The sequence below is a fragment of the Helianthus annuus genome, chromosome 16 (genome assembly GCF_002127325.2).
Source record: "Helianthus annuus cultivar XRQ/B chromosome 16, HanXRQr2.0-SUNRISE, whole genome shotgun sequence".
Classification (NCBI taxonomy): domain Eukaryota; kingdom Viridiplantae; phylum Streptophyta; class Magnoliopsida; order Asterales; family Asteraceae; genus Helianthus; species Helianthus annuus.
The window spans coordinates 122,096,957-122,108,860 of NC_035448.2; the positions used below are offsets into that span (position 1 = coordinate 122,096,957).

Here is an 11,904-nt window from a genome sequence, read left to right on the forward strand (position 1 = left end):
TTTAGCAAAAAAATCACATTGCATACCTTTTGGGGGTCGTGATTTAATTTGTCAAATGGGAGCCAACGTGGCTACACTAAATTGACCAAGTGATTAAAACCATCATTGATTTTATGTAATGGTTATATTGTTGGTCCGCTTTTGTTTTAACCTTAAAGTCCCACTTTACGTCGATTTATCGGAATACAGTTGGATCTCCTTAATATTAAATCTCAGGTGACACACTCTGGGCCCTTGATGGGCTGTCGCAAGTCTCGTCCGGATGGGCTGCTATGCCGCCGCCATCTGCCCTTGTTGGGCTGCGCATATGATCCATAACTGACCCTGCAAGTGCAACTGGGCTAGTAGCCACCGCTGTTTACGTCCCAACCAGTGGGCATGTTGGGCCGTTTCCACCCTCACTAGACACTAGCTGATCCGTTGGTGTTCGAGCCAGTTCCTGAGTTAGGGTCACTTCCACTGGGTTCGGTGTTGACTGATCCCACCCATGTATCAATAATACCGTCTAGAGTAACTAGAACATACATGATGCTAGACTATCCTCCTCAACATTCCTGGTAGATTTAACCCAATTTGATTCGCGCTCTTCATCAAATTCTGCGTCTCCATCTCGGCGCACAACAATTTTTGGGTTGTTGGGTTATATTAATGATGCGTCGTAGAACACGATTCACTTCCAAGTTAAATTAAACGAGTCAAACGATTGTCTAGTTTTGTAAAATGAACACCCACCAGTTTCGTATTACCTAAGTAACCGAACACCTTGAGATATTGAAGATGGGGCTTCGTACAATTTAACACCTCGTAAGGTTTCGTGTCTTTTAGAGCTCGTGTAGAAGTTTTGTGAATAAAGTAGGTTGAATGCCTCAACGCTTCTCCCCACAAATAGTTTGAAACTTGTCTCAGTTTTAAGATTCTCCGAGTCATCTCCATAAAAGTGTATCAAAGTGTGCTTATGCCTCTCCACCACACCATTTTGTTGAGGTGTGTACGGAGCGGTTAGATGTAGAATGATTACTCTCACGTATTTAATCATAAAATAACTCAAAAACTGAATACAAACTTTTGATGAATTCATGACTCAAATCATTTGTATATACTAACCAAACTTGATAGCTGACGAGGTATGACCCGGATCGGCTAACCCGGCCCGGTCATCGCCTATTATTTTATTACAAATATTTAAATACAAACGTTTATTCTAGAATGTTCTATTCTGCATGGATAAACCACGTAACCAAATCCCCAATCTTTTGGGAAGATCATGCAAATCCCTAACTTATCGGAGCTCATCCTAAGTTAGAGGAAACCCTAATGGTAAACTATAAATAGAGGTAAACATCTAAGGTATGATCATCTTGCTCTCGTTTACTCTCTCTCTCTCTCTCTACATTCATACTTTCTTTCTCCCAAACCGAGACTTATTCTTACACCGGAGGGTGGTTACAGGAATAACCCCATTCCTGTAACGAGTCCTAACGGTGTTCTGTTTTGCAGTCAGCTGTTCGGATCGCCAAAGAGTTGAAGTCCTAGCCGGAGCTTACCCATAAGGTCAGTGTTTCTTCATTGGCGCCATCCATGGGACCTTTCGGTAACAACAGCAAGACTGAACCAAATGGCAAGCGATCAGAATACGGCAGTAACACCAAGTCAGGCAATGATAACCAGCAACCCGTTGCTGGAGACGAGTCCTGTTACCACCATACCAGTTTCACCTGCTGTAACCAGGTCTCTAGACCTAGAATTCGAAGTAGAAGCACCACTACCAAGTTTTGCAGTCACCTCTGCTGCATCTTCTAGGACGACAGCAGTAGACCCTTTTCCATACACCTCCTTGCAGTTCCGGTCAGTAGTACCAACCACAACAGGCACCAATGCCTCTACTCCAGCATCAATCATGAGTGCACAGACTATACGTCATAGCACCATGCCGGTTATCACATCCGCAAGTCCGAGTATTATTACACCGCCCATGAGCATGGTTTAATACTATCAGCCCTCAGTCACATACGCTATGCCGCCTCTATACTCGGCAGCACTAACAGCGGAGCTGTCCACTCCACCACACCAGCCAGTCGTCATGCCTGCAGGAATCATGAATGCCCCAGTTACGCCGGGAAATCAAGCTTACTTCCCAGGATACTACTATGCGCCCCCATACGGGTATTTACCCCCATACAATACCCAATCATACACTCCACAGATGGCGGCACAAAGTTATGCTCAGCAGTCGCCATACGCGGCTTATATGCCACCTTGGTGGACTTTTCCAACATCCCAGCCGGCTTACAGTCAGCCCTCGCCTACAACGGAACCTATGTATGACAGAGGAAACGCATCTAGGCCTCGTTTTTCTCCAAGCGGGGGTCCCAGCTCTACACTGAACATCACCCCAGCTCAACCCCCTATTACTCAGGGAACCAGCCAAGGCGGAGCAACCCCTCCAATACAACCCATTAACGTTGAAGAATACGATCTCACGAGACCTTACAAACCAGTGGACGCTACTGATGTGCAAATTATGGTCTATAAAAACTAAACCTAATCTAGACACCCTAGTTTTAAATTTATACACTAAGACTCTCTAAATGCTAGACCACTGACAGGCAAGTTACCTATCGTACGTAGTAAAGCCTAATGAAGTCCGAGTATCGAACCCACGAGACACTAGCGACACTAACTAGACTCTGACTCAACTAATTACTTAAATGGTTTATTTGATTTGATTGGATTTTGGGGGTTTAACTAATTAATCTAAAGGAATTAACTAAGACGAACTAGACTACCTAGACGCAGGCTGAAAGCTACTAAGGTGGAATCAAGGATGAGAAAGTACTACCCAGGTTTGGAATCATATTCGTGACTATCGGTTTTCTCTCGGCAATGGTAACTATGATGGAACCAGCTTCTAATAATACGACACTCTAAGAATAAAGATGGGTTGAATCACCTCCCGGTCTCTCCAACAATACTAAAGTACCCAAAGACTAGATCTCCTCTCGGTCTCACTGATCACAATACACCCTAGAATGCACGGGGTAACCTAAAAACACTTGACAAGACTTAGGAAAACAAATAATACTAGGCCACTTAGACAGATCTCCTCCCGGTCTCACTGCACCTAAATACCTAGCACCAAAGACAATCCCAACTATCTATCTCCTCCCGGTCTCAAGAATAGGTAGAACACTAAACTCCTCTAAATTATCAAACAAGTATTTTGATCCTCTTAAACCCAAACCCGGTTCCAAGCCCTTATCATGCAATTTAAGTTCAAGTTCAGTCAATTTACCTAGGGTCTCACACTAGAATCTGCTGTTTCACCTAATCCCGCCTCAAGCTTATAGAACAAAAGAAACAGTCACTGGACTATTTCCTAACCGTTTTATACCAAAATCAAAAGAATTTAACATCAAATTTTTCATCTTTTTTTTTTCTTTTTCTTTTGAGCTTTTGACTATGCATATCTTATCCCAGAGGCATTCTCAATCAGAGTCACCATCCCCAAGAGAGATTACAATAGACATCAGTATTTTTTGCATTTTTTTTTCAACAATCCCAGAGGCATTCTAAGTCAGAGTCACCATCCCCAAGAGAGATTACGTAGGCCTTGTCATTTTTTCGGTCTAGCTCTTATTTTTCTTTTTTTTTTCTCTTTTTGATAAAAAATTCTAGAAATTTTGGCTTATAACGGCGTCCCTTATACTATTATTGGCGGTTCCGGTTTCCTACTTTTTTCTAGATGAGAACCCACTAGCAAACTAACAATTAGGTATATTTAGATCAAAGGAACATAAAACCGGGCCAAGCCTACTCACACATCCCAAATTAGACATAAGCTCAACTTTTATTCTCATATTATTATTATTTGAAACCCGAACAAATCCGATTTTTCTATCATTTTCCGTTTTTATTTTGCAAACATCTAAAACAAGGGACATTTTCTATTTTTTCCATATTTTTTTATTTTAAAATTTTTTTTTGGAATTTTTCAAAAAAAAATTTTTGACTCAAGACTATACTAACTAAGCATTAAACAATAGTTTCCCATCCCCACACTTAAACTCTACATTGCCCTCAATGTAGGATGGAAACCGACTCAAAAAACTAAAAATAAATAAGAAACAAAAGACTAAGGGCAAATCGGAAATGACTTAGCTGGTAAAATAATCGCGTAAGCTCCAAAGCTCTCATCCAATCCAGCTCGATCGTATAGCATTCCATTCGCGATCGGCTCTGACACTTACTGGTATACTTGGTAAATGCCTAATATCTGATAAGCAGCTCCAAAATCACCCGAATGGAGATTGAGTACGGTGGTACATATTCAAACCTGCATAAACAAAAACAAGCAAAACCAAAGCAGTACCGACTCGACACAAAAATAAAACGACTCAACGATACTAATTTAGACTTAATATACAAAAACTACGACTCTATACAAACTCTATGAAACCTCCCCAAACTTGAATTTAATCAGGAGGTTTCTCCTTTATCCAACCCCGGTCCAACCCGTTCAATTCTAATTGTTCATCGTTATTTATTAAAAAACTAACTATGAAACTAGAAAATATTTTAAGACGTTCAAACAGGTCAACCCACCTAAATTTAAATTTACCTGGATCAAACCTGATACGATACATGTAACGAGGAAGATGGTTGTCTCTGCACTTCAGTTTCTCGCTTTCCTTCTTTTCATACCATCTTCTGACCCTCACAATCTGTTGATCCAAGCAATTTCTTTGCACCTTCTCCCGTGATTTAGTTGGTGTGTGTGGCAATCCAACTGCTAACTTTTCTACGAGCCAGCTATCCAATTCTTCAGCCACTTTCTCTTCTTCTACGTTTGGTATTTGTTTGATCTCCAAGGTCGGCTTCTCTTTAAGTAATGTCTCTAGATATGCTAGATCACCAACCGGGTCAAATTCTCCCTCTTCAAGAGTTGGTAAACCAACCAACTCATCAGCAAACTCATCCTCCCAAGATGGTATATGCATCCCTCTCTCATTTTCCATCTTGTCAAGTGGCTCATCCACGTCTTCCCCATCATCATCATTCCAGAAGTCTTCATCAATGGGTTCAGGACCATAATACCATGGCGTGGAATACCAATTAGGCGTCACGTCCTGTTGAACCAGAGGTGGGACTGAATCATCTGTTGTCGTCTCCAATTGTACATTTGACAACTTTGGATCACCGGGAAGCTCTTCTTTAACCTGTTCTTCCTGAACTTCTTCTTCTTTCACTCCCTCATAGCTCTCAAAGTCAATATGATCAGCATAGTAATCATCCCACGTAAAGCGTATTGTACTTTGATTTTTCTTCCAATTTGCGTAAATTGGACAACCTTCAAACTAGTGTGGTCCACCACAATGTTGACACTTTAGATCCACATGCTGGTTCATGCTTTCCTTAATCATTTGACTCAGTGTCTCGATCATTCGCTGAAGAATGGTGAACATTTCGGGAAACCTCGGATCTCCTTGGTCCTGTGCTGTTGTCGTTATCTGAGCGAATATTTGACATGATTCCATGAATTCCCAAACATAGGGAGGGTACTCGCTATGATAACCTGCCATGAAGAGAGTAGCAAAAGCAGCAGAAAGAAGAGAAAGGAAAGAGAAAAAAAAAACCAACTAATAAAAAATATTTGCAAAATTAAAAACTCGACACACTACTACTAGACACAAATTCTAGGACTCAAACCCTAAGACTCAAATTACAAATAAGATCAGTTAAACAAATAAGATCAATCAAAGCTAATAACGCAATCGCCTAAGTGTCCCCGGCAACGGCGCCAAAAACTTGATGTGCAAATTATGGTCTATAAAAACTAAACCTAATCTAGACACCCTAGTTTTAAATTTATAAACTAAGACTCTCTAAATGCTAGACCACCGACAGGCAAGTGTACCTATCGTACGTAGTAAAGCCTAATGAAGTCCGAGTATCGAACCCACGAGACACTAGCGACACTAACTAGACTCTGACTCAACTAATTACTTAAATGGTTTATTTGATTTGATTGGATCTTGGGGGTTTAACTAATTAATCTAAAGGAATTAACTAAGACGAACTAGACTACCTAGACGCAGGCTGAAAGCTACTAAGGTGGAATCAAGGATGAGAAAGTACTACCCAGGTTTGGAATCATATTCGTGACTATCGGTTTTCTCTCGGCAATGGTAACTATGATGGAACCAGCTTCTAATAATACGGCACTCTAAGAATAAAGATGGGTTGAATCACCTCCCGGTCTCTCCAACAATACTAAAGTACCCAAAGACTAGATCCCCTCTCGGTCTCACTAATCACAATACACCCTAGAGTGCACGGGGTAACCTAAAAACACTTGACAAGACTTAGGAAAACAAATAATATTAGGCCACTTAGACAGATCTCCTCCCGGTCTCACTGCACCTAAATACCTAGCACCAAAGACAATCCCAACTATCTATCTCCTCCCGGTCTCAAGAATAGGTAGAACACTAAACTCCTCTAAATTATCAAACAACGTTCCTATGGGATACGTGCACCATAAACCATAAACTAGTTACAAACACAAAGTAGGTAACCTAACATGCATCTATACATGAAAGACATTCACAAAGACACATGAGGAACGATTGAATGATAATAAATTAGAATAAAGCACGCACACACATCTAGCCAATTATCATTAGGTCTTTTACTTTAATATTTATCCATCACAAAATTACCAAAAGCCGACAAATTATCAATTGACATGAATAATCATCACAAACCCGGGTAGATAAACTAATTAGCCAAGAATCATAGTCAAGAACAATAATAAACAAGTCTGAAATAACAAATAATTCATGTTCATAAGTCTAAAAACACAAAGTAATTAAACTAACACTAACTATTTGTGAACTCGACCCGATTCTTGATCATGACTTGAACCCTCGAACCAACTCTGTTCTTTCTCCTCTTATCGCACCTGATGTTGCTGTCGTCCAAGTCTTCTTGTCTGCCGTATGATTTCTAGCGTATGGAATAATATTCCCTTAGTTGCCGTTCTCTTTATAATGATAATTAAAAAAATGGCAGTAACCCTTCTTCTCCCTTTTAGTCGTCCACCACTAGTAATAGGCTTGGCCCACTAAAAACATGTTCTCATATATTGCAGCGGCCCTTGTGCGATCTATCTTATTTGTATGGCTTTGAAAGACATACGAATCCTTTCCACATGTTAACACTTAACAGCCCATAAAAAACCAATATGTGGTCCACATATAAATTGCTCGGTCAACTGCTGTTTGTTTTGTAATGGCATGCTTTTGAATTAATACAACTTTCAATGTATTGCAAGTTTAAATCCCTTGAGTTTACTAAGCTATTTTTAAATAGCTTTTCTTTTATTGCAATTCAACCCTCCAACTTCCAGCTTTATTTATTCTAAACTCTCGATTCCTCGAACTTTCATGACATATTTTCCACTTCAAGTTTATTGATCGCTTAAGCTCATATTTAATCTTTTTTCGTACCGGGACCTGTAATAATAATAAATAATAAAATATATGTCTAAATATTTTAAAAATGACTCTAAACTATTAAAATAATATACAAAATACACAAAGAAATAAGATGTGTTTGCAGCACATCAGCTACTTTCAAGTCCAAGTTCACCAAAAGAATAGCTGAAGCTCCAATCAAGGAAAAACCTAAGATGCCTCAAACTGTGGGCAAGTACGATGGTCTAGGCGACCCTGATGACCATCTCAACCTGTTCAAGAGCGCTGGGGAAGTAGCCTGTTGGCCCATGCCCCTATGGTGTAAGATGTTTGTCCAAACGCTGGTAGGAGCAGCACGGGTCTGGTGGGATAGTCTACCCATCGGGGAAATTGATAGCTTTGAAGATCTAGAGGCCAAGTTCACATTGCAATTCAGCCAACAGAGAAGGCACACAAAGGATCAAAACGAACTCTTACACATTCGTCGGCGGGACAATGAAACGGTGGAGAGTTTCATCATTAGATTCAACAAAGAAAGCCTGCCAATCCCAGGTGTCACAAATGATCTAGCGTGTTGAGCTTTCCTACAAGGGGTAAATGATGATGAATTGTTAAGAACACTCTATGGGAGGGATGGTGTACCTCCCACCATAGACAAAATCCTGAGAATAGCCAAGGTGTACGTTACACAAGAAAAGACCGTTGCAGCCAGTCACTGTAACACCTCGAAAATTTACGTCCAATAATGCATTGACACGTGTCATAGGCTTTGCATATGCGAAAACATACTTTAGAGGGACTAAAGTTGACAAACAGTGAAAACTATGGAACGTAAGGGTCCAAAGTGTCAACAATGGATAAATAGACTCTATAATAACCCTACATGGTGTTTATAACCCTAAACGGATAGATCATGGATCATACGAAGCGGAAAATGCACGAAAGTGAGGAATTACAAACTATAGGGACTAAAAGTGTCAACATGTTGAGTTTATACCTCTGAGTGAAATTTTGGCAGCCCCGAAGCTTTGTAATGCTAGAATATACTCACTAGAATATGTGGTAAAAATTTCATGAAGTTTCGTTATCGTATGAGAAGGTTATGGCCAAAACCGTACTTGAGGGGTTAAAAGCGTCAACGTCGAATTTCATGACTTTTCGGGTGAGCGCAAAGTTAACCGAGGACATTACCATGTTGGTAAATGTCCCAAGGTTCTTAAAAATCAGATTTGAAGGTTTACGAGTCAAGATATACTGCAAAAACCTCGCGTGTAAAGAACAGGGACCAAAACTGCAACAAATGATCAAAGTTTAGAGCTGCAGACCCCAGGCGCCCGCCTGAGGCCTTACGCGGGCCGCGACCCAGCGCCCAGCTCCAGTTTTCACGATCAGCTGCTATTTTGGTCCGAATTTTGAGTGTTTGACAGCTTTCAGCACCTCCCAATTGCACCAATCGAATCCCATGCATGTATGGACACCTGTGAGCCTCTCCAAACATCTGAAACACCCTTATAATCAGATCAATTCATCACTTTTTGAAGCACTTGTGTAGTAACCAAGAACACACAACTTTCAAAAATTCACAAGACATCTCCAGGGGCATTCTGATCGACAAGGCTACTTCCAAGTGCTATCTAAGCTTCATTAGGACTCTTGTAAGCTTCCATAATTTCCTCTAATTCATTCTAGCATAGATTATTAGCCAAAAGTCAATCCGTAGTGAATATAGTTTGACTTTTCGATTAAACGAAATTGGCTCAGTCATTTCTCAAATTGAAAGTACCTATAAGTTGGTATTTATGTGGGAAACAAACCCTCAAAAGGGTATTCTCTGATTCCCACTCTAAGCATGCTATTTGTCGAGTCAAAGTTGTTCTTAAAAAGTCAACAGGAAGTGTTTTTGCAAAATCTAGTATAAATGGTAATGTAGATGACATGCAATCAGTTTGATCATCAAGAATAACTTTGTAATGAATGTAAGAATATGTTTTATTATGATCAACTCGACAATCTTTAGTATAAGCCCGGATTGAAACCGAAAGTCTTACAAAACGACTTTTTCTTTGACTCTCGATTCGGATCTGTGCATGCATGTTTGAGATCTGTATTAGAGTTTATTTTTGACCATTTTTATTTATGTGTAACTCTCTGGAATTTTTACAACTTGAGTCTATGCTCAACCGATTCATATGCATGTTTCCGATTTATGCTTAAAGTTGACTATTTTGCCCTTTTTGATATAAAACGTGATTATTGGAAAAATGAAAGAGTAGAAACCTTTATTACTGATTTATAAACTTGCACCGAAAATTTGATATCAGTTGGAGGTCCGGGTTTAGAGTTATGGCCGATATCGTAAAACTATAGCTTTATGTTAAATAAACGACGCTTTTAGCGTATAACCTATTTAAGGCCACTTTTTGATATAAAACTTTTTACCCACTGATGTTATATAATATTTTGGGATTTTTGAAGATTTTTATTTAATTTTTTGGCTGATCGTATCATAGGTCGCTAAGTTGATTCGGTTAATGCCGGTTGTGACCTTTTAAGCCATAAAATGAGTTTTATGCATCCTTTTGACCCCAAACCTTTTTCTACTGATTTTATTTGATAAATAAATTAATTTGAGCATTCTGGAAATATAAAAATCTCAGCTTTCTTTTGAAAACCCGGAAACGACTCTAAATCGCATTTCTAAGCGTTTTTAACGCATAGTATGCGTTATATCCATATTAAACATATAAGGGTTATACCTACTGATGTATTTAGCATATTTTTATAAAATAACAGTAAGTATAAGTTTTTGAACTCAGATTTCCAGTTTTGACATTTTTAGCCCTTGTGAAATTACCAAAATACCCCTAAGGTGCATAGTTTGATTTTAAATGAAAAGTTTTGTATATGGGTCATACCCTACTGTTACAATATGTCAAATTAAGTATATATACTGTATAAACCAGACCTGTAACTCAGATTTCCAATTTAACCCTTTTATAATCTTTTAAATGACCAAAATGCCCTTATAAGGCATAAATTGAGTTTAAATTTATTCGGGGCATAATAGAACATAACTTGCTGATATTATATCATATTTAAGGCATATTATCTCAGGGAACTTGCATATGACTCTTTTGCCTACCCGTAACGCTCTTTTAGCGTTCGGTTCGGTTTATGTAACTAGTTTGCATAAATTGACCGAAACGGTCAAACGTTATCATTTTTGTCTCAAAATCCATAATGTATTTAGTATACCCATATTATACAAGTATTCAAACTTGTCGGGTCTAAATCACATTCTATCCGGTCTTCGCTTAATCGTGCGCTTGAACCGTATCGTCCTTAAAACTAACCGGTCAAGCTTAGGCTTAAATAAAAGACCTGTTAGGAATCTAATAGGTTGTTATAAACCTTTGTTCCAGAATAGGAGGCCCAGTAAAAGCTACCCTCACTTGCCAATTGTGATTCATACTTACTCAGGTAAATACTTTTAACTTATTTTCCCTATACGGTCTTGGGGTACGGTATATAGAATACCGCTTGATCGAGCATACAAATCTTGCACCCCTGGGTGTTCAATTGAATAATTTGATCGGCTCGTTTAAACAGTCTTGTTTTACTTAAAGCCTTTGGGGGGTTAATGACCATGTCCCGGAAATCCTTGGCATTATCTTACGAGATGGCCACGACCAGAGCACGGGGTGTAGGCGTACACCCGTCAGTGTATAACTCTATATTGTGGTGTGTCTATTAATCTTTAACCCGGTCTGTGAATCGGGCTACTGAACGCACGAGTAACATGTAATTCGTTCACAAGATTATATTGCATAATTATCCCAAGTTATAAAAATATTTTATGCCATGTGCATTTAAATCATTTTTCAATCATTTTTAAAATGAGTCAGTTAATTTGTATTTACCAGTGTAAACTGACGTATTTTCCCAAAAGGTTAAGTGCAGGTACTACACGTACTAGGCTGGCTGTCTCCTAGAGCGTCCACAATAGTCTCGCAAGCTCGGACGACAATAAAACTGTTGAACAATTATCTTATTTTATTTGATCCGCCTGTGGATCCGTTTCAACTACTCGTGATATTTAATATTACATTTATTTAAAGTTGAAATGAATCTATTTCTGCTTCCGCTGTGCATTATTATATTGTGTTGTTTGTCTATGATGATGCCAACTACGTCACCATACCCTCCACCGGGCCCACCGGTGACACGTGGAAATTGGGGGTGTGACAGGTTGGTATCAGAGCAAACTCTGAGTGAATTAAACACTAGCCTTCTGTGTTTAATCTCAGTACACAATTGCACATTCCTCGATTTTCGAGTATAGACAAAGAACTTAGGAAATGTTCGAAATTTTTTTTCTTACTTTCTAACTTTGTCTTATATATTTTGTGTGCCACTTGTTTGATTTTTG

General features: G+C 39.2%; 1 protein-coding gene across 1 annotated transcript; it reads left to right on the forward strand.

Moving 5' to 3' along the window:
* Positions 1-2,014: 2,014 nt before the first annotated feature.
* LOC110919560 (DNA-directed RNA polymerase II subunit RPB1-like) lies at positions 2,015-2,539 on the forward strand. The gene has a single exon (XM_022163829.1). It carries the CDS (start codon positions 2,015-2,017, stop codon positions 2,537-2,539), a length of 525 nt encoding a protein of 174 aa, XP_022019521.1.
* Positions 2,540-11,904: the final 9,365 nt, after the last annotated feature.